Raw genomic sequence first — 26,477 nt, 5'->3', positions numbered from 1 at the left:
TTGCTTGAAATGAGAATAGTGTACATGAATAAATATTTTGACATAAGAAACCTTCGGTTATCAGGTTTAGCTAATACATATTTGCATCCCTTTTAAAAGAAAAAGTAAAAACATTGATAATAATATCTCAAATATTACTACAAAATATCAGACAAGCTTTAAAAAGAATGCCACCACTCGTCATTTGTTAAAAAAATGAAATGACTCTACAATCGTTAAAGCCAGAGCTACAGACTTTATTGTTACAGATAAAAAAATATGTCATGTGTTTTCATTTAAAACACATTTTTATTCAACGTGTTAAGGAAATACGCTACAATGCAGTTCCATTCATGAATTTCATACATTTAGAACCTAGAAGAATTTGAATAAAAAATGTATACGATCGTTTATATTCCGTCTATAAGAAGAATGCTTACTAGTAACGATATATGTTTTATTTCAAATGATGTCGTCATGTTTGAGATTGTTTTCGTAGTTTTCGTCCACAATAAACTACATCATATTATCAAAATAGTAAAAAGTAGTATTGATATTAATTTAAATAACGTCCATGCGGTCAGATAACATTTCTGGTTGTTAGAATAGTAACCTCCTCCCGCACCATCCCAATCCATAGTTTTATTCACAATCCCACAACCAGCTAAGTAGGATGTATATCCTCCACATCTATTTTTTTCGTCATTATCTCGTTACAATGTTGGTTGTTTAAAATACGTCCAACAACAAAACCCTCTCCCCAACATTATAATTCCTTTAGAAGCGTAACTTGACGAAAATATATGTGTATGCCACTTTCAAGAGTGGTCTTGTGTATACCCTCGCCAGATTTGATTTTAACTAGGTGGTCGTAGGAGCGTTTTGGCGTAAAATTAGTTGTTGTAAAACATTAGTGCAGGCAACAATATCGTCATGTTTTACCGACAATTTAACTTGTTTGTGTCTTAAGTAGACAGGTCATAAAATTATATCATTGAACATTTAATTAATTAAAGTCCACTCAGTATTTATGAATGTTGATGTCAAAACCAAAGCCAAACCTATGTGTATTTGCACAAACAATGCCGTATATATTATGTCGCTGTCTACAGCTCACTTGACTTTTCGGGAAGATTAAAAAAAATGATGACGCGGTCAAAATCTATGATCATGCTCTTGTGGCCGAGGGCCAAAATAACAACATCTCGTTTTTCATTGTTGTTCGCAGGAAGTTTTTTATTTGTTCCATTCCACTAAACGACCTTTTACAAGAGAATATTGTAGGTGGCATGGTAAAAGAACTCCAATATTGTAAATATGCTAGTATACAGGTCTTTGTTTGTCTGCTTGAGGGTCTCTTGCAGTCTAGATTGACTTGCGGCTGCGATGCTCCATCTGACCTTTCAGCGTGCAATTCTATTTTAAACGTGTCAAATGTTTCGTGGAGATCAGGGGAATAAGCAGTAATAATTCATAATTGACAGCATGTCGTCCTGTAAAATGTCTAGTTTTGAAGGCAACAAATGGTGCGAACTGTCTTCATTTCTCAGGAAACGGCATTCCATTTCTCGTACTAAGTGATCAATGAAGATATTGTACAAGGTTATTCTGAAGTAGTAAGACGGTGTTTGCTCTTTTTTTTGTCGTCGACCAACTCTCTTGGCATTGATGGTTGAATGTCGAAGCCGGGACTTATATCCGTTACTTTCAATTACAGTCCATTGCACACATCAGGATCAGCCCTCCAACTATTGCAATATTTGACAATGACGTTTGTTTCTTCAACACTCCATTGCCTTCCTTTGTCAGCTTCACGGTAATACCAAATATATGTTAGGCCACTTTAAGTGAGATTATGAATTTAAAGCGTAGAGCAGCGGCCAAACACTGGCCGGCCTTCTCATCTCCGTCTTCATTCAGAGTTGTATGTACGTGGACCACAATGGGGAACACATATCGGAACGTTTTGAGTGTGTCCGGACGACTGCACCACCATGTCTTACATAACGAGTAAAGCTTAGTGCGCCGGTTCATTTTCTCTATCTTTGCGACGTCTCTAGAAAGCCCGTCCTGGTACACTGCTAGACGTTTTGCTGAAATATTGAACAAGAATCCAAGGTCTTGAACAGTGGCCGTCATAGTTCGGACACAGGGACTGTTCGAACTAAGGACGAACGCTAGAATATACCAGTACGACTTGCAATGCACATACTTTGCATGCGGCGAACGTTCTTGAAAGAAAGCCTGGAGCGCTCGATATGTTCCAGACATGTTGATGGCACAATCGTTACACTCAGCTCTGATCTTCAATATCTCAAGGTTGCCTTCTTGAAAAAATCCATCGTATTTGCACATAGTGCAACCCCTTTGATAAAAGTGCACTCAATGAACCACGGTCATACTTCTCTCACGTTGCAAATATCATCAACGTAACTTACACACATAGACAGGTGCTCCTTGGTAGACTTGTCGGTTGTTTCATCAACCATTATGGCGATGAAGGGACTTCTACGACAATCTGCAATCAGTCCCTTCTTATTTGGCTTGCGCAAATATCAATCAGATCGTTCTGAACGAGGAGAAGTGTATTTAGCATTATACTGTGCGTTTGCAAAATGTTCAGACAGAACAAGATCATTTTGCGCAAAAGCTCGAAGCATTTCGAAAAAGTTGCTATTTTCTTTCAGATACCCACGTAATGGTTGTACTGCTTTGCACAAAGTATAATGATTTCAATCATTCTGGACAAGTTATGCCGATTTTTGCTCACTGACGTCTTCGCAGTTTCAGAGAGCGTTTTGTTGATCGACTCATGCTGTTTTGAACTGTTTTTCCAATCCGCCATTCCGGCTGTAAATGTTTTCTCCCTCCCGTCCGTTCCACCAAACAAACAGCATTTAACACAGCATGCCGCGTTTCTACCAGACATTTTCCGCATAGTTTTCGGTGCTTTCCTTTGGCCCCAAATGCCCTGAAAAATAAAGAAGTTAACATACTAAATATACGATGTATCATTCAATAGTAAACAAATATTTGTTATAAAATAGATGGGAAATTTAACCACAGTCTCCCACGATAAAAAGCTTCACTGATCCACTGAACCATCATGACACACGAACGATAATAAGAAGTAGTTAATACTTATTCTTTTTTTATATTACCTTAGGCCTGTAAATTTTACTGAGCTTCAATATTTTCTTGTATAATGTAGCTATATATAACATTATTCAAAAAAATGATTTTAATAAATTTCATTTTATCTAGATAAAACAACTCTAACGTGTTAGAATAATTATAAAAGTCTTCAATGTGTTTCTAGGTCATACGAGTACATCAAATAATCATATTAACAAATTGTTTTTAACCGGAATGGAAACTGGTACTGGAAGCATTGTGGCCAAGTTCCTTTTGAAATGATATATACAGAACATTAATGTCGTGTAAAAGTGTATTTTAGAGCAAGAACATGAGAGACTTGATATACCCGGGTTCCGATATATTAAAGTGTTCTTGTCGGAATTTCATATTTTAGCCCCTCAACCCGCCCCCATTCCTTCAGATTGTATTGCAGATTTAGCATTTTTATTTTTTTAGTTTTTTTTATAAATGTGTATGCAGCAGCCTACATTGCATATAGGAAGATCTACCCCTGTCCGTTTCTAAAGCACAGAAGTAATACAAAATTAAGCATAGACCTTAGGTAAAAAAATTTAGATACTCATACAAGACAAAATCTAGTGAATACACCTGTCGAAAAAAACGTGACAGTACATGTAAAAAGGTCTTAACTTTTGGCCTAAAAAGAAAAAGTAAAAAGAAGCATTATTATCTGTTAACAAATTTAACGACTATTAAGCATTTATTTTAGCTGTCAAATATCTTTTTATAAAAAGCTTTAAATTTTGAGTATTATTCACGGACTATTATTAACTGATTAAAAAAAACTAGTGTTTTTTAATTTCTTCTTAGACTAAATGTCGATCATTTTTATATTTAATATCCGAAACATCAGGCTAGCAAACAAGAGCTGTCGTTTGACAGCGTTCTCGTTTATACGAAGCTTTGTCTTAGAAATGAATGTATTAATGATGTTATAAGTGCATTTTAAAAACCTAATAGAAGTGAGGAAAAATCAGTCAGTCAAAGGTCACGGTATCAAATTACAAAGCAATTATACAACCTAATTGCATGATGGCGCGGAACAACTGCTGAAAGTTTAAAGTCTATTGAACAAACTTTCTTTGAGATCTGAGTTCAAACCCAAAGCTGTCTTGAAAACTTGAGTAAACTTTCTAAGCCGACCAAGGGGCAAACATTCAGGATAACATGGTGCTATGTAATCTAATTGTTTGATGGCCGTCAACAACTGTGTGAAGTATGAATACAAATTATGGCCTTCGATCGACTTAGAAGGTTTGGTAACGTCATCGACTGTGTAATGTATGAATCCATTAATAGAAGCGTGTATATTTAATAGTGAAAATCCAAATCTAATTGTGGGATGGTCATACACACCGAACTGTGTGAAGTATGAAGTTAATTGAATAGTCGGCATTCAAATTATGAAATGTAGTTAGTGAAAATGCCAACGTGCCTTAAAACTTTATTCAGACGCCGACACCGACGCTGACGCCGACGCTGGGGCGAGTAGTATAGCCCTCCTTATTCTTCGAATAGTCGAAATAAAATCCCAAACACATTGAAAAAGCCTAGAACATCTGGTCAGGAAATAATTCGAGAAATCCCATAACAGCGTATCTGAATTATGTTTCATAAGTTGCTTAGATCATCTAAAGGAAATTGAAGTTTGCTCCCTGTTTGGGGAGATAATATATACATGTTCAACAAACTGTTTGCATTATTACACACATCAAAGGTTTAAAAAAACATGAGATGCGAAATATTGCATACAACCGCTTTTTGAGCAAACCTTATACTATCATTTATTTAGCAAACATAAGGTCACCTCAATCTGAGAAACAAATACGGCAAAACATCACCGTGAGGCAATAGAGTAAAATAATGTTATTAGTTTCTTACTTAGAACATACTATGAAGTTTGTGAATATGGCCCACGTACACTGTTCCACTCACAATTGAAATATACAATAATTTCATAGAATTGTCATTCTATATAACTTCTTTTTAATTCTAGTGGGAAACTTCTTCGAAAATTTGCCTTGTTGCATTTAAATTGCTTTCCTTTTGACTAATATTTACAAATTATACACAATTATACCTTCGGCTTGTTTAATGTGTTTGTGTGAATAGTAAAGTTCATGGCATGGCATGTAGCACATAGAAATGTTAGTCAGGTTTATATTTAGTGTCCTCGTGCTGTCCACAACCATTGGCTCAACCGCGACCAATAACCCCACCACGAGCACGCCCTCGTTGCCTCACAGGGACAGGAATTTAACGACCCGCTCCGTCTGAGGGATCTATAATTCTAATAAGCAATATTATTAATAAATGTTCTGTTTAGCATATGTATTATGCAGCACTGATATAGTTTGATGATAACACAGGTATAAAATTGAAGATGCAGAAATACCAGTGGTTCTCGTTTTTGAGCCAAATTTTATATTACCGTACATGCATTGCAAATGAATTAAATAAACACTATACTTTGATATTTAGCCAAATAAAAAAACATACATAAATCATTAAACGTATATATATGAACGGAAAAAAGTACGAAAAATCATCAAATTTGCTTTATTAGCAGCAAAACTACAAGAAATTAAAATACACACCCGAGGCAAACTGTCTTTTCCTTGTAACTGTCAACCGAATTCCCGTCATACATGTCGGAATCAAATTCAAACTTTGGATCATCACTTTCACTGTCATTCAGAATGAAATTCAGCACTTCTTGCCAGTATATATGTTTTCTTTTAGCGGGAACACAAACACACTCGTCCAAAATTTAATTAACCTTTAACTTGCTGTCATTTGTTCATGTATTTTCAAGAATCAGGCAGTGGAAAAAAATGTTAGAGCCTCGTTTTGAAATTTATTTTCATGTGGCCGGTATTTTGATAATGTTTACAATAAAAAAACGCGGTTTAAGTTAGAGAGCCAAAACTGTCGACTGCAGACGCCTATAGCACTCTAACACGCTGTCGACTGGAGTCGCCAGCGTCACCGGAATGTTTAAGGGAAACGGCTACATTCCACTAAACGAATGCGCGTTCGTAAAGATAACTCATGTTTTAGATGTTGCGGGTGCTCAGTGATAAGAATAAACAAATAACAACTACATAGAAATAGGTACTATCCCTTAAAGTATTGACGAAACATATAGAAAGTGTAAATTGAGCAGCCGCTATCTTGTTTCTTCTCTTGTAGAATATGAATATTACTTGGGGTGTATGCATCATACACATTTACCATGTGAACGGTCTTAACGAATGTAATAGGAAAATGTGAAATATGTAGGAGATATGCACATGTGTATTACGCAATAACAGAACACGACAGCAATTTAACTAGTATGCTTTAGCTTGGTTTCAAATTAATATAAACATTGAGGTTTACTCAACGATAGTCAGAGACAAACCTCCTTCCTATTGGAAAAGAACACTATATATTTCCTAAACAAGTTCAGGTCGAAACAGCGATGGCCCTGTAATAAATATTTGTTTGAGCTTCAAAAAATGCGTGAAGTTTTTGTAAACGGACTATCGTTTTAATATCGAATGTGTATGCATAAAAATGCTTGCTGCTTAAGAATTATTACATACAACAGAACAATGCATTAGTGGCGATGCATCAGTAATTGCGTTGAGGTGTCACATGTTACGATGTTATTCAAATGATAAAATACGTAACCTGTGTACCCCTACCTTTTAAGTTAACATTTAATTAATTAATTAATAATTAATGTCTTTTCCTGCTGTTCAATTTAATGTGTTTCATGCATGAACGATTATTATCGGGAAAATACATGCATTAACAAATCTTTATTGATGAATGTTCAAATAATGTTTTCATCGAAACACGAATAAATATTATTCTTCAACAATACATCTCAAACATGTCCTTCAGTATAAAGGATAGTTTCTCTGTAATTCAATTCTGCGATCACTTAAGAATTATCAGTGTTTATAAGTGTATGCACATTTGTAAAACCAATATACATTATTTTTCATTTACATGTGGCCACTGCTTCTGTGAAATGTTACTTAAAATATTATTTTCACTTCACTTCTCAAAAGGGTTTCTGTAATAACATTTATTATAGCTACTTGTCATGGATGAACTAAGGACAGTACAAGTACCTACTTGTTATAACAATGGTCTTGTATCCACTACTAGTGAGGTCCAAGAGCGTACACAGCCATATATCTCCATCCATGGCCCTGGTAACTGCCAGAATAACACAAACGAACTCCTTTCGACTGACACAAGAGCAGTTCATGTAGGACGGTGGCACCGGATCAGTTATACAGTTGGATCCTATAAAGCCTACAGATGTGATCACAGTGAGACTGTTAACGTTCTTTATTCGAAAAGAAATAAGCTGCACATCCGTTGTCGTATAGCATGTCATTTTCAATGGTAGGTTCTCTTGGACGGTGAAACCTCCGACGGTTCCATTACCTGTTAACGTTACTGCAAACACTGAAATAAGATTGTGAGCGATGTAAAACTTGGTTGGTGAAGGTGTTTCACGTTTGTTTCAATTTACTTTTTTGATACTCAGGTGTGTGTATGCAAACATTGGAAATATATTTTTCGACAGATCATACATCAATAAAGCATATAAAAAGAATGTTTAGTTCTTATAATTACAATTTTGAGTTAATGAAATTTTGCAATATATTTTGTCTTCGATCATAAATTGAGTCCTTTCCTTCGGTGAATTCGAGTGATATGGCAGCGCATTTAGTGTTTTTATTTGAATATGCCGGCGTATTTATCGGCATAATGTTGGGAGTAAAATGTAATAAAATAAAGATGTACTAAAACTTATTGTATTTAAATTTCCTTTAAGCGTTTCGGTAATATATGCAGCATTATTAGTGAAATAACAACAGTGAATATATGTTTTTAATATTTTTGCTGCAAACTAAAACAGAAAGTATCATCTTTAAAAACTTCTTTTTTAACACAATTGTAGCTATGTAAACCTGAAAGGAAATGTTTGTCCTGTGTATTTCTAAATCCCACGCCCGGCGGAACATTAGAGCGGTGCTATAACCGACTGAGCTAACCGGGCGGCTGGTTCGTACCCCGACACCTTATTTCCTTAAGTCCGACTGGGATTTTAAGAGGTTATTTTAGGGAAGAAAACAAAGGGTCCGCCGCTTAAGGAGGTTCCCGGATACAAGCGTTGGCACAGATAAAAGTGCCCTAATAAGAAACTCAAAAAAGGCAATTACGTACCGAGATATCTTCCATACATGTATGGAATATTTCCAAACATCTCATTAAATTGTCCCGCAGACATTTACTGCGAAAAACCTTATTGGCTGCCATTCGGGTGGTGGTTGATAAATGTTGTATTTTCTCTTTAACGTATTTCTGGTAACAAGGTGCTATCTTGGTTTAAAATATTATACATCAATTCATGAAATTCCTGGTAATTTCCATCACTTATAAACAAGTTTAAACTTATGTTTATTGCTATCGGAATTATGACAAAGATATAAATACATTCACTTTTAAACCTATTCAGCCGTTTCTTTGATGTAGTGCATCAAAATTCCTCTTGTTTTTAACTACAATATCATGTTTCTTCAGCATGTTGATCTAATTTTTATATAAATGATAGATACCATGCTGACTGTCTTTCGGCTTTGTACTTCCTTTTCAATTACCAACAAATATCGCACACATATTTCTCCAGAGCCAAACGTTGTATTTTTCTACGTTGACTTGTAGTCATATTCGTTATACTTTGAAGCAAGATCTTCAATTTCAAGATTAATTAAAAGTCTTACTGACTATTATTGTTTTGAGATATTTGGGGTCGAAAGGTGTGTATTGTACTGTTTTTAGCAACGAGCCAAAGAAGATACCTCCAACAGATAGTAGATTTGAAAGTTTATGGAAGAAAGGAGGCCTTTGCTCAAGTTCAATTTCGTCACGAAATTCATGTCATGTGCAACAGTGAAAAATATTGTATCAAGTACTTTACCAGATTTCGAAACATTGGAGGTTTTTGATGGCAGGAGTAAAATGTTGGATTTGAAACAATACAATGAAAAGTCTGGGACTACCCAAGTAGTCGAAAATTCAACTCTGAACAAACACCCTGTTTAGGGGCACAAGAAAAGGGCCCAACAAAGCAATGAACTATAGACACAAACATTTACAAACGTGCTAGATTGAAAAAACAACAAGATGTCTCCTTTGATCCGTCTTATTTCACTTTCTGATATATGCTTACTGTGAAGAAAATAATAATTGTATGTAACGTACGTAAATGTTACGACCCTTAGTCATTTGTATGTCATCCTATAATATGTTCTAGTTACAAGCTCAACATACGATACGATATCTTTTGTTTCATATATAAGCAAAATACAACGCCCCTAAGGGCAGATTTAATCATTTCGGTAGATTGATAACGTTGGCAGACGAGCTTTTTTTCAAAGTAGAATGGGCAACTATTAAATGAAATTATAAACACATTGGAATAGTATTGGGAGTATGATATTGTATTGTATATTTATAAGTGAAAACATTTCAGACTAATTTATAATGTGCAACGGAATATGTGATAAGTTTGGTAAATTCAAGCCTTAAAGGTAAAAGGTGATACCCATACTGAAATGGTCAAATGGGCTAGTCCAGGCGTATATCAAGTGAGGGTTTCGTGGTAGTAAGAAATTCCTTTACTGGTCACTGTAGTTTTAACTTCGAACGTAAGGAAATATCTACTCGCTTGGGCCGTGTAAAAAATATATCTGTAAATTGCCTGGTTGTTACAACCCTTGTAGTTATGGCGTAAAACACCGACAGGCTTTAATTTAAATTACTAGAGACCGGGTCTTCTGAAATATTTTTAGCCAAAACGCTGAACAAAATTAGCTAACCCTACGGCTCCAATCGATGTTCGTGAAAGCAGACCAAAGTTCATTTGTTCTAGGGTAAACAAGCCGGTCTCACAAGCCTAAACGATACAGATAGGAAATGCGGTTGAATAAAAAGCATACAATAAGGCATAGCTAGTTTCTGTAGTTTTTTACATAAGTATAGGATCGAAGGACAGGGCATTATTTTTTAATTGACAAGGATGAGATGAGCCTTAAACGATTAGCTCGCATGTTAGAAGGCATGCAGATTAAAATGTCAGCATACACACGGAAGAATAAACGACTTTAGTCGCCATAATCACGAGGTGGTTACGGTAGATCTTCGTGTAGGATACGTTTTGAAAATGGAATTGATAAATTTACAGATTTGAGAAGATTACGGGTACGCCATAATAGTTGTTCAGAGTCTGACTTGAAAAGGAACTGTGGCAAACAGTTTAATCAGGGAAAAGTAAATGAAAAGCAAGTATATCTGTCAAAAGACCAGTTGAATAGTATGAAATATTTAAGTAATTCAGGTACACAAAAAGCATGCTTGTTTCTAACCACATCTGTGAACGAATTGAAAACAGATTGTTTGTTTGATACCGGAGCATCACATTTTATAATTACACACAGTTGAATGGAAAAAAAAGAAACAAACATCGAGAATAGATTATTGTACCATGAACATTAATTAACACAGCCTCCAGAAGCCCCAATGGTTTGTTTGAACATATGATATATCAAATGTGAGATGGAAGTGGCCGTAGCCAATTTTGAAAATGAGGCCATTCTCGGATCAGATTTTATTAAACAATCAAATAGCAAAATAGAGGTAACAAATAACACGCTCGACATATAATTCCGTTAATTTGTTTGGGCCATATGGGTTGTTGTCGAATTGTATTAAAAGATAGAGTACATATTCCGCCTAGATTTGAGAAAATCATTTTTGGAAAAACTTGTCGATTCGTCATTGCAAACAAGTAAAGAATGAATAATTGAACCTCTAGAGATATATTTTGAGAACGGTAAAGCACTAGCGGTCAGAAGCATTGTCCGAATGAAAGACATTTTGCGAGTCAGAATTAGGGAACTTATGTTGCTACTACAAGCTCTTTTGCTGCAACTGTATTACTTTTTCACAGCAAAAGGAAATTGCTAAGGTACTGACTAAGTACTCGAATATGTTTTCAGAAAACGATGACGATATTGATCAAACTTAAATCTTAAAAAAACAACTGGAAGTGCAACTACAATCAAGCAACTTTATATGTCATCATTTCCTATGCACAAGGAAATAGATTAACAGTTTGACTCCATGTCACAGAAAGATTTGACAACGCCATCGAAAAGTACTTGATAAAGTGCATTGTCTTATTTCGCATAAAAAAGGACGGAACTAAGCGATTTTGTGTTGATTAAATAAGTTTTCTTATCATATGACGATTGAACATCCACCTTGGCGTCGGCAAAAAATGCAGAAGGTGCAGAATTCCATGTAGGCAGTATGTTTAGGCAGAAGAAGTGATAGAAACTGAGGCCCCACATACGGACGTTCAGCACAAAGTACATTATCTCAGAAGTTCAAAGAGCGTTGATACTATGCAGATCAACAAAACAAAGATCATGACCTGAACATTGTGAAAGGTAGGGCCATGTTGGGAACCAGGCCAGATTTAAAGTAAGTAGCAAGTGTAAGCAAAGTAGTTGGTTGAATCAGTGGAATAGATAAATATAAGAAATGGGCTATATGTTCGTAGATTTGACATATTTGGCAAATATGTAGTTTTATGGCAAGTTTGTACCTCAGATAGAGCACAGAAATGTGTTGAAGTTCTCACATGACTTGTAAACGTCAGGCTAGCTTGGTAAGGTAAGGCAATTTTGCTATAGGGCAGGTGTACGACAAGATGAAAAAGTGTAATTCTTTTGTAATTGTGACACACGTCAGAAAACAAAAGGACCGGCACCGATCAGAAGAGCTCCAGTGAAGGTACAGAGGAGTAGTTTTCCAATGAAAAGAATAGCCATAGAAATTTTAGGTGAACTGTCGATAACCGAAGATGGTAAGAAATATATCTTACAACGTAAAATATACTCAGTTGAGCATGTACACAACAACTGAACGCCTGCTATTTAAGTATTGAAATAGTTCATATGTAGGATGTTATGTTTTCTTGTCTTTTAAACCCACCTAAACCCACCTATGGATTTAAGCAATACCGCAAGACATTTGTTTTGCTGAATATCTTTTTTTTATCAAATTATATCAATTCTAATGTTAATAACTAATTCATGAAAGAATTGATACATGAATATAAATAATTGTGATGCAGTATGTCTAAATACATGTAAATGTATCAATAAAATACTTACATGGACTGATATCAAGTAATATCCAAAAAATGAATTGTATAACCAAAGTCATCATTAGATTTTATCCGGCATCAAACAGTTTAAGTATCTAATTTTTAAAAGCGCACGCTTAAAAGGAAATAAAAACGCAGTCACTGTTTATTCTCTAACATATATAACGAGACAAGGAAGTGCACAGCAAGTTTACTCGCCCTTCATACGTGTTTCACCATTACAGTACTGCTGAATACATATTTAACTTAAACCTTAAGTGGACTTAAATCTAGTCTTTAATAATAAAGATATTTATTATGCAAAGCCTTCGATTTAATTAATCATATTGCGTTTTGTCATAAATCATGAAGCTACAATGTTGATAAAAATGTTTTAAAATAATTCACAATATGTATGATAACGCTGAATCATGTTTTGGTTGTAAATTACATGTTCAGTTAACTTCACTGGCCATACTGGGAATGTGTAAATTTCCCTCTTATATTATTTTACTCTTTCTTAAATGATTTGACTAGTATTATGTCCGATACATGTGAAGATTTTCAGTTTCTAACCAAAAATATAATGAATATGTTAAATGAAAATTGAATGGAAGTTTATTTTAAACTAGATTTACCACTGCATGCAGACGACACCAATATAGTGGCAAAACGTGCTGAACAGGAGCTTAAGTTAGCATGAAACACTTTGTCTTAGTTCTGCAAGCTTAAGAGTTTTCACATCAATACGAATAAAGCTACATCTTTCATATTTGCAAAAGAGATTGCATAATGTTCCTTTTTTGACTTATTGAATTATTGCGGATTTGTTTTTGTATTTCTCATATTTAGGCGTGTTTTCATTTAATGGTAAATTCAGCAAAACTTAGACACCAAAGTACGCCAAATGTTAAGTTTTATGGCTATTTACGTATTACTCCACTCTTACATGTTGTTAACTCTGAAGACGATAAAATAGACATCATCCTATATATATATAAACTTTAAATGTTACATTATAACAAATTTAATTGGACTTGTTTGTTAAAAATGATTCAAATTATTTTATATGTCGGATAATTGGATAATAAATTTTGTAGTGTCACCTAATTCATTCCAGAATATTGTCAACTCAAGACTACGTTATTATTCCATATAAATTTCAAAATTAAAAAAGTGCAATTAAAATTTATTTTTATTGAAAAATATACAAACTATTTTTGTTGTGATTCGTATATGTCCTATCAATGTCGATTTAACGCTAATTTTGATTTCAAAATATAAAAGTATCAAGTAATAATCCTATTGAGAAAGATAAATTTGATAATATTGTATGATGGTTGCGTCCATTTCAAAGTAACTCTATAGAGGAAGATTTTGCAAAAGTCAATTATTTAATTAATTCAGGCTTTTTACAGTTGTGTGAACTTTTTTATTTTATTTCCCATTCCCCATTATTGGGTGCGCTTTAAAATGCATTGTTATCATATAGTAGTTGTATACGTAACTTATAATTTTTTATTGTCTTGCAATAGTATTCAACCATTGTTTTGTTCTAGTTGCCATTTTGTATTCATTTGTTTATTTCGATAATTAAAGCTTTTTAATATTGTTATCTTTTAAACTTTTTTCTCATTCATTTCACAATTTCCATTACCTGGTGCGCTTGAATATGCACTGTTATCATTTCATAGCGTTGTTCCATTTACTGATAACGTATTAATAATAGTAAACTGTCTTGCATTAACTTTCAAACATTATTCCGTACAAAAATGCACTCAAAAATGTTATGTTGTTTTCTAATACTGCATTTAGATTTTAATCATTCATCTAACTCATTTACTCATAACAGTTAAGCAGTTTATTGCCCGGTAAGCGCACCCATTTGACCCGGGTTCTTTCATTATCTGACTACTGGCGCTTTCTCTGAAAGTTTCTCGGTGTACGGTTGACGCTTACTACAAAAGTATGATGTGTCAATTTCAGGTCACTCACGATTTCTGTACATCAAAATCTGTGAGCGCGGGAAATTGAAAGATTTAAGCGGTCATTATATGATTATTTTAACCATTTACATTACATTTAAAATCAGTTGCATTGTTCATAATAATTGTATATCATTTGAAATGCTGTGCCACAGTTTGAGTGTATAACTCATTTATAATCAGAACACAGTGCAGCATATTCCCAATAGTGCTGTCATGTTTGATATAAACATGCATGTTTTAAAATAAAAATGGTTCATGTTATTACGCATAGGCTGAAATAGGTTATATTATTTTTTAATGATAAAGTTACAATTATTTATGCAGTGGATGCATTGCAAGAGTAAGAACGAGATATTGTATTTTTTGTTAGGTTTCCCAGTTTATTTGATTTAGTAAGTATTTTGATATGCTTCAACCTGTAGTATACAACTCATAAATTACGTAGCATTCATGGCGTACTTTTGAAAGTTAATACCTTGTAGGAATGTTAAGAGATTTCCCCGCGAGGAAAAAACGCTCATATATATCTGAATAATTTATATCCAATTTAATGCCTCTTTTTATATTCCGTAGGGTAACTGCATATTTAGGTTTTTAAATGAAGACTTAATGTTTGAATACATTATTAATGCTCGTTAAAGGTTATCGTATTGGAACTTGTTTGACACGTTTTCATCAAACCATAGGTGTCCGACATTAGCCTTCCCATAAAAACACATTTTACATTCAAGAAGTAACCGAGTGTGCTGTCAAAACTTGAGTAAGTTTTCTGCATCAAAAACAACATTATTTATATAAATATATTTACCTCAGACGTTTGGCTGTCTTATACCTGAAACATTACCTAAGTTTAATAATATGACTTTTTCATTTTAAGTTTCTTTCTGTTTCACTCATGTAAAATTCCCCTACACTTCATTTTCGCAATGAGTTTTTTTATACCTAAAACGGGAGGTTATTCATTTATAAACGACGAGGTGAATTTGAGTTTCATTCAGTTTTGTGGACCGATGACATGTTAAGCCAAGAGGGGTCGGCTCAAAGAGTTTCTTGATAATTTTAGGCCGCTGTTTCTGTATTTCCTGATTTCCGGAATAACTATGCACAAATAAGTTAGTATTATACTGTATATTATATTATCATTATATCATTGCACAAGCAATTCCTAAATACCAGGTCGAACACCATGTTGCCATCATCTTGCACCCTCCTGTCTTTTTACTATCCCCTCCTCCTGTCATTTGATTGACAGAGCCGCATTTAAGTAAGGCATTAACAGTAGAACATAAGCATTATTTTTACTGTAGTATTCAGTTTGTACGGAGTGAAATGGGCCAAACAAAGGCAGAAAAAAGCAGATAGTGCCCGTCGAAATCACGTTTAACTTTAGTATTTAATGCATTGCTCTTTGAAGTGGTTATATTTACATATAGGCGATACCCAAAACGATACCCGAACGAGATTTCCGAGCAAAGTTTCAGTACAAACGATAGAATATGTGTTTGTTTACAAACATATCAATAAGAAACATTGCGTCCACATGTACATAAGTAGTCATTTTGAGTGTATCACGTATTTTGATATATTTGGCTAAAATACACCGTTTTTTACGCTCGTTGTTCTTTAAGTAATACATAAATAAATTAGTTTTTTTCTTCTCAAAGTGGGGATCTGGCAAAACCCTTTGAGCTGAAAAAACGTTTTTTGCCACATTGATTGGCAATATAAATTATTAATTGCTGTGCTAATTTCCCATAAATTACCTCCGAATCTACTGTGTTTAGGCTGCTATCGTTTGTTTTTTATTTCCAAGACGAGTGTGAGGTTATGGCTATACAAACTAGTATTTACCCCCAGTAGACTTGTGTTTCAGTGTACTTATAGATCACTAACCTTCCCAAGGCGAGTATCCCATTATTTATCAGTATATCTAATTTGATGCATGTTTGATCTGCTTGGCGTGTTTTTTTGGTTTTGGTTTTATTATCGTTTGGGCCCTTGCCACCTGCCTCCTTACAGCATTCTTTTTTGAATGTTTGACTGCTGGGCTTATCGCTGTCATTTTTGATTGCAGTTTTGTATTATCAAGAATTTAATCTATCAAAAAATTAAAATTACACTGTTTCACAGACATGTTACTTTAAATCTAAATTTGTTCAGAAAACAGGAAATATGATTTACACCATTATGAATATGTATGACAAACAGCCACAGACCGAAGTGCTCCTCTATCAGCGAGTGTTCCATGGAGCGGACCTGGACGCCCGTGCCATGAAAGGTCATTTACAGACGTTTACGGAGTCGCTTCAACAACGCAAGATTGATAGCCAACGGCGCATGGGCAGGCTAACCACAAACACATCTGGAAAACAAGAGGAGATAACAGTGTCTTTATTTTTTGTCGCCTCACAGTGTTTTTACAATACCATAGACAATATCATATGAATGAAAGATATTCACAAACATCATGAATATTGAATTTCAAGCTTGCCGGATTATAGATAACACACCAGCAGTTTTTTATTAAACATCTAGGGCTACTCACTGTTTTGGACCATTGAAAAGCGTTAAACACTTCAGTGCATGTCCTCTTGTTCCGGATATTCCGGCAACATAGTCCCCATGTGTGGGACACGCATGCTCTTACAAAAGGCGGGAAAGTTGAGAGACAGCAGGATGCGTCTTACAGGGCGTCCTTATATCATGGGCTCCCTTTACGTCCGCTCCCTTGATAATCCCTTACCCACAGAGTGGGTTTCTTATCAAGTGCAATATCTATGGCCTGTGAAACAACTTCTCACATGAAAGAAACACCGTCTGCCATCATCAGCAATTAAAAGAATTATTTCGTTATCACAGGGACCTTACTACTAAAGAAGCGGGCTCATTTTCCCGTAAAGGATCCATACATGTACATATTGCATTGGTTTTACTACAACTGTCAAATTAATTCTTAGCTTTAAACTGTTTAACATAGTTTAGCCTTAAACGCCTCATGATGTTCGTTGAAGTAAAAGTAAATCATAGTTTGGCCTTGAACGCCTCATATTCTTCGTTGAAGTAAAAGTGTTGTATGGTTTGGCCTTGAACGCCTCATGATGTTCGTTGAAGTAAAAGTGTAGAATAGTTTAGCCTTGAACGCCTCATGATGTTCGTTGAAGTAAAAGTGTAGCATAGTTTGGCCTTGAACGCCTCATGTTGTTCGTTGAAGTAGAAGTGTAGCATAGTTTGGACTTAATCACCGTATGTTGTTTATCGAAGTAAAAGTGTAGCATAGTTTGGCCTTAAATGCCTCATATTGTTCGTTAAAGTAAAAGTGTAGCATAGTTTAGCCTTAAACGCCTATATTGTTCGTTGAAGTAAAAGTCTAGTATAGTTTGGCCCTGGATGCCTTATGTTGTTCATTGAAGTGAAAGTTTAGTATAGGTTGATTTTGAAAGCCGAATGTTTTATTGCAGTAAAAATGTAATATAGTATGGCCTTTAACGCCTCATGTATGTAGTATTGTAGTATAATTTTAGTATAGTTTGTCTTTGCATAGCGAAAAGTTTTTATAATAGTGGAAGTTTAGTCCAGTTTGGCCTTGCAGAGCAGGCCACTGACTTGTTGGTGTCAATATTCTTCGAAATAGGCAAAACAAAAAAACCGGACGATACCAGACCTTACGAAGCTGTTGCTCGAATGTGATAGAACACGTTTCTTCACTCGTCAGTAATGTAGGTTTAATCACATAATTAATGTAAACCATAAAATCGTCTTGAATAGAATAACTAAATTTCTATTGCACCTTAATGTATCGCATGTTAAGAGCGCTCAATAAAGTCGTGCCAATCATAATTTCTATTTTGATGTGAATGTAGCACACCTGTGTGATAAATTGAGAACTTTACGTGATGATTTTACCAAATCAATAAGTAAGCCAACTGAGCTTTATTGTAAAGGCATGACACTATGGAGTTACATAAGCGATTTGTATCAACATTGAACTATGTCTACAAAAAATCTTCCACTGAGTGTATTTGCTGATTGTAAATTAATTGAGAAAGTAAGTATATGAACAAGTCATCCATTGTCGTCATGATTGGATAATAAATACTTACATCATTTCGTGCATAATGCTAAGACGACGCTGCCAACTTCCGGTATGTCGCCTCTTCAGACGACACAACAAATAGAATATGTTTTTAACATATTAACAGATGACGTTTGGATGACACACATAGATGTTATTGCCCTTTGAAGACCTTGAATTGAAATTAATCTGCAGTAAGTGTGAATCACCAATGTAAACTACATGCATGTAAACCGTGGAAGTTAGCTGGTTGTCTTCTGCAATATACATTCATCTAAAATCTATAATATAAATACACGTTAGACTGTTGTCGATACAAATACATTTATTAGAACAAAGATGATATAAAAAACTAGTTACACAGTAAATTTATATAACAGACAATGCATACAGGTTTTTCATTGTAACAGAAAAAATCCCGACCCTCTCCGCTTTCCCCAGAAATAATGAGATGCCTAATGTGACTCGTGAAAAACGCAAACTTGATAACATGTTAAATTTTCATTAATCAATGAAATTTGGACAAAGTATGTTTTATAAGACTTCTCAAGCGACACATCAAGACAAATTCATACACATTTAAAAATTAGATTGCATAACAAAGTATTCATTTATTTTCATAATATTATTATGTCGAAAGAAAACTAGATTACACAAAATATGAAAATAACATGGCAATGACCTTTCGTCAGCATTCTAAAGACAGATACTCTGAGGTTTAAACACATATTTACTGTTAATTTTGAAAAAAAAAGGTTTTTGCATTGCAAACATTTAAATGGAGAATGGATATACGCTGGGAAATCCCATTAAAATATATTTAATACGTAATTTTAAATTCTTTACATTAACGTTCGTGGTAGTCATGTCTTTTAGCAATATCAGGGCTAACACCGTTAAGTCAATTTAGATAACTAGTTTGTAACTGAATAGAGAAACTTATCCTTGTTCATCTTAAACATTGGTTCTTAAGTATGTGAAACACATAACTTTAACTTTCAAACGAGAAAATAAATATACTTCTGAATATATAACATTTTGTATTTTTTTTAAATATGGTAATCATTATTGTTCAACCAAAATAATATTCATTAAACTTTAAAAACAAAAACAAACAAAAACAACTATACTTCTTATTTTTTTAATATTACTATATTTACACTAATTCGTTTACCTTTTTTTGCAAGCAAAACTGCAAAATACGCTAATAATTATAAAACATATACATAATGCCATTAAGTATCATAAAACAGATACCGCATTCATTCATTATTTCCACTTTCACATCAATAACAATGTCCATTTAATATCATAACACACGTTTACAACAAATCAATACTGTTAGCTTATGTTGAATATATATTTTACTGCATTTACTATTAAGTTCCTCAAACAACATTGAATATATGGCTATTTCTGCCAGAGACAGAAAAAACACTACTGACGAAGAAACACTGTCAGTTTGCTTTAAATACCTTCAGATAGTCACCCTTGTACATTCCAACAATTATGGCAAGTTTGTGAGGACAGAAGGATACATAGTAGGGATTTGTCATAACGTCCTTTTGTCCCAGTATTTCCGCCATCTTGCCGTCCCACTCCGTCAGCAGCATCACGTTGTGGCTGCCATATCCACACACGAGCAGCTGACCCGGACCTACCGCCACCACGGACTTGGGATATTCGAGCTTCTTGTCACTGTACTCTCGTAGGGCCTTCCCGTCTAGAGACAGCTGGTGGACGGTGTGTATTTGGTATTGGCCTGACACATACAGGGTCGGTGGTGAGGAAGCTGACACAGTCAGGTAATGTGGGGATTGAAAAAGCTGTTTTCCATCATCTTTTTGAAATGTACTTATGATGTGACCATCCAATGTAATCGCTTCAATACGCGGGTTAGATATGAACGAAACGTATAATATATTGTTGTAATACGCAATACCACAACACTTAGATGACATTTTAATTTTCTTTCCACAGGACAACTGTCCTCCCGTTGTCGACATCAATTGTATCATGGAATTATTCGGGAGAGTGACAGCGGCCTGGCCACCGGGGAGCACACACACGTCCCATGATCTGCCTGGCAGTTGGAGGCGTGAGGTGACGGTGCGGTAGGTGAGGTCCACCAATTTGACACTATTGTTATTGTAATCTGTCAGGAGGAAGAGACCTGTAGAAAGCAGGGCGGAGCCGGTGATCCAGCAGGTTTTCTTTTCCTGCGACGATCTGACATTGATGTATTCCTCCTCCTTCCATGTCACTGTAGAAAGGTCAGGAAATGGAACTGAAAGCAAAATAAAGGAGTATATCATTTTTTCACTATAAGTTCGAGACAACTGTACAAACCTGTGTTTAACAACTTACAACTTTGATACCAACTTTGTTTCAGGTAAACAAACAAGACGTCGACCCGGTAATACACAGAAAGTATAAACATATGTTATGCTTGGAATTTGTGCTTAGAACATTATCTAATTAAACAGTTGACTTTTGCATACGTTAATCAATGAACATTTTTCTTAAATAATTTAAACCCAGTTATAAACAATTTTTAATGAGATTGCTTTTTCTTAAAGATGAATACACTGTTTATCAAGGGACATTTTCACTTTAGTTTATTTGTCGGAAATTGACAATTGTAAAGTGTTCACAATTTTGCAAAGTATATTTACTACATTTTGGTCATCGTAACCTTGACAGCCTTCTGATTAGTATATGCCTTCATTCAGGAAGAACTACCAATAAAGCATGTATTCATATACTGGCCTCATTGATGATGGTTGACGTCAAGTGTTGAAGAGTGTTGCAGTAGGAGGTGGGGACGTGTGGCACTATGAAATGATCACATTTTTAAAGTAATGTAAATATATATCACAGCGTGTGGGTTACAGACCTGACTTTATCTCAGTGCAAATTTGAAGCATTTTATAATGATAAACCTGTAAGTTTGACCTTAACATTTGAGTTAAGGATGTGGGCCTTGAACGTGACACGTTGTCTTATTGTGCCAAAACATGTGCCAATACTTGATTGAATGTCTTAGTACATAAGTTTGGCCAGAGCACATCAAGCTTTACTATATAATTATAACATAATTATTATTATTATATTTATATATATCATATGGTTTATGCAGCATTTCCTAATTACGTATTTACATCCGTTTTTGTTTTTCTGAACGATAAAAATTGAGTTCATTTTGCATGAACCGGTCGATCTTTCGTGACCTTTGTAGGCGGAGTTTGGCAAGAAAGCAACGCTCTGATTGGGCGCTGGTCAATCACCGTGCATAGTGATCTTACTTCGATCTACTTTATTTCTAAATATAGCAGGGCACATGTTCTGTTGAATGCCGGCTTGTTTACATGCTTCTTTTGATGTTTTACGAAAATTTTAAATAAAATACATTATTTTCTAGAAATATCATTTGAAAAATGCTTGATTTTGCATTTGATAACAAAATAACACGCATTGAACAAATAATAAAAACAAATTAAAATTGACGCGGTTTTTACTACGGTTCGTCTGCCACAATTGTCAAAACACACATGGCTGATGATTCTGAGTTCGGCTATTTCTTTCTAGGACAAATGTATGATCCATTATCGGATTCAGACAATGAATATCTTTGTACGATAGAATTAGGCGATATTTTTGTCTACATTTAAATACATGAAATAATTGGAGACTGTCAAAGCGTCATGTATTTTCGCGAGGTCGAACATACGTCTTAATATGGACCATTCGAGAGGATTAGCACATCACAACACTTCAATATCTTTGCAAAATTTAAAAGACAACACAAAATAGAATTATGACGTTATAATTACCTTGAACTGGAAGTAATCCATAAAATAAGCTGGACCACATTTTTATGACCACTCACATGGGTCATGCATATGTAAAACAGAAGCTAAAATATATCGAAAGTTCTCTTGAATGAAATGAACATATTACAACAAAAATCATTATTACCTGCACATATATTACAGAAACTATCAAATGATTTAAAAAGTCTTTGACTTTTTTATTTTTTACCGCAAATTACTTATGGGCTATTTCTCATGGGTAGGATAAGAAACACCAAGGGCTACAAGTGCTCTTACCATTTACATTCGGTCTACACGTTTTGTTCCCCTTTGTTGTAATTTAAGACTTGTTCTCAGACACTATTAGAGCGGCGAACAAAATAAACAGAAAAAAAATGTAAATATAAATATTGATTATTATTTTTTGTGCGTTCATGCAGTATGAACGCACGGCCGCGATATTGCATATTTCCCAAAAATCACCTTTATGCAGCGAACACAGGTGACAACTTATATAAAATGCCTCCGTGTATGTTAGAGCAATAGCCGGATATAACCAAAAATATATTTTTGGAGGTAAACATGCATGGTTTGCTTATGGTACAGCTGTAAGTGTTGTACTTAACTTTGAAGAAGGTATGTGGATTTTACACGCGACATGTCGTACTTATGTACCGAACACGTGTTCCGAGTTATCTTAAATAACTTAGTTACTGACTGGACACGAAAAACTGGACGGCCTGGTGGACGGCCGTTGCGATTTAATGTGCCAACCATCGGGGCAAAACAAGGCCGTGCATTTACCGTATGGATATCTGCGAGTATAAGAACCCTACCCTCCGCCAAGCGCACCGAATACTTCTTCCTTTTCTTCCCGTATTTTCAGCAACATATACTTTTTCGAAAAAATGCGTACCTATCCGTTTACTGTAGAGTATCTATATGAAGCCACCGAAAACTGCGTACCACCTAGCTTGATAACACCTTAATATTAAGACATTTGATGCATTTTAAAAGCTCTTTAGAATTTCGCAAAGCTACGAAAGGGGATATACAAGATCAGGTAATTTAATACAGAATCGTAAGAATTTAGCATAATGCTTAATGCACCTAACTATGATTTTCTTAAACGAAAAATGTGCGTGACATGTTCATGAACAACATAACGTCATTTTTCTGAGATACTTTATTTTTTTTATTAAAATTGCTAACCGAAACTCGTTAATGAAACCCGTTTTGTCGATAATTGTTATGTCGATGATCTCATTATGTCGAACTATGTATCGCTATGTATATCTAAAGGTCATGCAACATTAGAAAATAGGTAATATATATGTTTTAAAGTCACTTATAACATAAACGCATTATAAATCTTGTAGCAATTATTTTTTTAAATAATTACAAACTTTTATCGGGGTCACACAACATCTATATTAATGATTACTGCCAATGCTTCCTTTTGATAACAACGACCTAATTTATACGTCGGAAAGATGAATGATTTGACAACGAAATACAATTCGATAACATTTAATTTGCATTAACAACATCAGAACATGACATCAACGTCAGTAAGTGTTTGTACGTTGAACATGTAGCCTATCACAAATACGATTAATAACAAAACGTACGTTGTTTTAACGACGTTGTAAACCAGACACCTTCTGATGGTAAATGTTCATACGAAATGCATGTAAATATATAAGGTTTCTTAACTTGCTTTCTTGATTACCAGTCAATTATTTGAATCCTTTATAAAACGACAAAGAGCTGATACATATGTCCCCCTCTGACAATAGTCTATCGTTTTACATGATGTACATTTCCAACATAAATAAAAGGATTGTTTTCTTAAATACTTCCAGGTAAGGCTTGCTAACTAAATTCGTTGGCAAAGCTAACCGGCAAGCAAATTTCTTTGTGTTCCGTAATGTTGGTTATAGCTAAGTGAGATAACATGAAGATCGAGTACGACGCTAAGGCCATGACATTTGGAGAATATCATTATTTTTAATTTAACATATATGCTAGGGAAAATGATATTTATATAACTATATTTATACGTACTTTCCCTACGGAACTCTCCCACAATGTCCAGTGTTCCCATGCCCATGTTCGATCCCAGAAGACGCTCCGTGTTCGAGTCCTTAGTAAACCGGAGCTTCCGGGCAGTCATCAGGCCAGCCTTTTTCCCCATCTCGGCATTGATCTGATGTAGCTATTTCTGGGCTTTCCTCGCTGCAACGTACCGCTGGTTCACCGATACGTCACCGTAAGACAGTTCCGTCCTCAGGGCCTCAATTCCCGATTTCTTTGCCTCACAATCAGTCTTTAGGTCAGTCAGCAAATTTTCATCCTCGGTCTTCACTTCCTGGAAGTTGTCGAGCAGTTCCTTCTCGCGACGGTCCAGGTAGTTGTTTATTTCTTCCCGGAACTTCCTCAAGCTTTCGATCTCATCCTTAGACTGGTTCTTGACCTCGTCCAAAAGCTCTTCGACATTACGTATGCACCCAGATAGAATATCGTCTTCTCGTTTAATTGTTGGTTCCAGCTCTCTGAATTCGTTTCCGATGACAAAATCTTTAGCCACATCAGCGATGTAATCGACTTTACACGTTCGATGGTCGAGTACGACACAGTCACCACAGCCAAGGTCTCGGTGGGTCGGGCAGTAAAACTTGATCATCTCCTTCGGATGGATTTTACAATATTCCGTGTCGCCGATAGCTGACTGCTTAGTGGACAGGTAGAAGGACGGAATCTTGTCTCTGGGCAGCAGAATGTGGTTCCTAAAGATCTTCAATCTCTTATGGTACTCGATACAAGGAGCACATATGTATACCTCACAGGTCTTACAGAAGCTCTGGGCCACAGCTCGTTTACCGCCCTCCCCACACGGCTGGCAGTAGATTGGGGCGTCAGCAGAACCCGTGTCAAGGTCAGGGTCACGCGTCTTTCCGGGTACCTCCATCTATTGAAACAAAATCTATGAATCACTTTTATTCGGTTAATGGTTAATACAGATGAAAACTTTAACCGTTATCTACGATAAATACAACAGTCCTTACACAAACATATAATGTTTTGTCAATATATATATATATATTTGTTTAAAACGAAAGTAATGATAGAAGTGCTGTGTGGTTTAGAGGTGCGTTACAATTATTTCCGTTACGCTATTTTGTTCTTGTTCTCTCTCTCTCCGTAGTTAACCCTGGTGCATGTAATACGTTGGTTATATCAAACAATGCACAGCAAAGAAATACAAGTAATATTTTCCTCGATTTATTTGATTTTCAGAACCAATAAGAAAATTATACGTTTCTTTCACTGCGAATGTTCATGAAAATCCTTAAGGCCACACCAAATTTATCTTAAATTGTACGGATTTTCAAGAAAGAAAATCGTGCGAGCGAGCAAATAAAAATACTTTTTTATTTAAAAGATATAACGAAGTGGCGAAAGGCGATATTGTTAAAACCGCTTTCTGGAGACGAGCGAAAAGTTGTATATATAATACAAACCTTAACATATTTAATGCAAAATACATTTTACTGTGATGTATGCAGGTTTTGTTAGCAAATTATCATTATTTATACAGTTACAGCATCACCAGAGCAGTAGTTTTGCATGAACAGTGCGTTTGAAATTGAAAGAACATCACTAATTGCACTGTTTTGTTGTGAACAGAATGTTACATTAACTTATACTATAGTTTAATACATTGTTACACATTAAGAATTTGACATTAGGGAAAGATAAATATTTGTACACCAGCAGTCTATGCGGAAGACCCAGATGACATATAATATAATCTGAACATTGTTACAAAACCGAATAATCAACTTCTCTATCATGCGACTTGAAAGTTGAGACGTCGAAACCTTATGCTGTTTAAACACCATTTTACTTCAGGAATCAGTAGTAGAGTTCCAAATGTCAACTGTCAATTACTGGACAGATTCTCTGGACGGCCTATCTTATTATTGCTTCCAGAACTCAAATCATGGTCTAATCCTCAAGTACTCTCTTCACTCCAAATTCTTAAGTGAAATCTGTTTACTGCCATGCTTAGCACAACCATACATGCTTCCAGTGTGCCTAGAATTCCTTTTCTAGGTTTGCCTAAATAAAATATAATATAATCTCCCGATAGTCACGATAAACGCACAATTCAGACAGTTTGACATATACGTCTATCAAAGCAAATGCTTTTTTATTTTCATTTCCTATTCGTTATTGTTGAT

General features: G+C 35.0%; 2 protein-coding genes across 2 annotated transcripts in view; both read right to left on the bottom strand.

Moving 5' to 3' along the window:
* LOC128244755 (hemicentin-1-like) overlaps nucleotides 1-12,521 on the bottom strand; it is a 50,345-nt gene extending 37,824 nt beyond the window's left edge. Inside the window, exons 1-2 of the mRNA XM_052962815.1 lie at nucleotides 12,387-12,521; nucleotides 7,267-7,605 (exon numbers count right to left, since the gene is read on the bottom strand). Coding sequence (XP_052818775.1) covers nucleotides 7,267-7,605; nucleotides 12,387-12,441 — 394 coding nt within the window. The 5' untranslated portion in view covers nucleotides 12,442-12,521. The remainder of the gene's footprint in view (nucleotides 1-7,266; nucleotides 7,606-12,386) is intronic.
* A 7,354-nt stretch (nucleotides 12,522-19,875) lies between these two features.
* LOC128244261 (uncharacterized) lies at nucleotides 19,876-24,427 on the bottom strand. The gene is made up of 2 exons (XM_052962279.1): nucleotides 24,298-24,427; nucleotides 19,876-20,705 (listed from the first exon to the last, which is right to left on the bottom strand). The coding sequence occupies exons 1-2, from the start codon at nucleotides 24,425-24,427 to the stop codon at nucleotides 19,876-19,878; spliced, it is 960 nt and encodes a 319-aa protein (XP_052818239.1).
* Between the last annotated feature and the right edge of the window lie 2,050 nt (nucleotides 24,428-26,477).

This window comes from Mya arenaria, chromosome 8 (assembly GCF_026914265.1).
Source record: "Mya arenaria isolate MELC-2E11 chromosome 8, ASM2691426v1".
Classification (NCBI taxonomy): domain Eukaryota; kingdom Metazoa; phylum Mollusca; class Bivalvia; order Myida; family Myidae; genus Mya; species Mya arenaria.
Note: the sequence above shows the minus strand (reverse complement) of the source record. Positions and strands in the feature narration are given on the sequence as shown.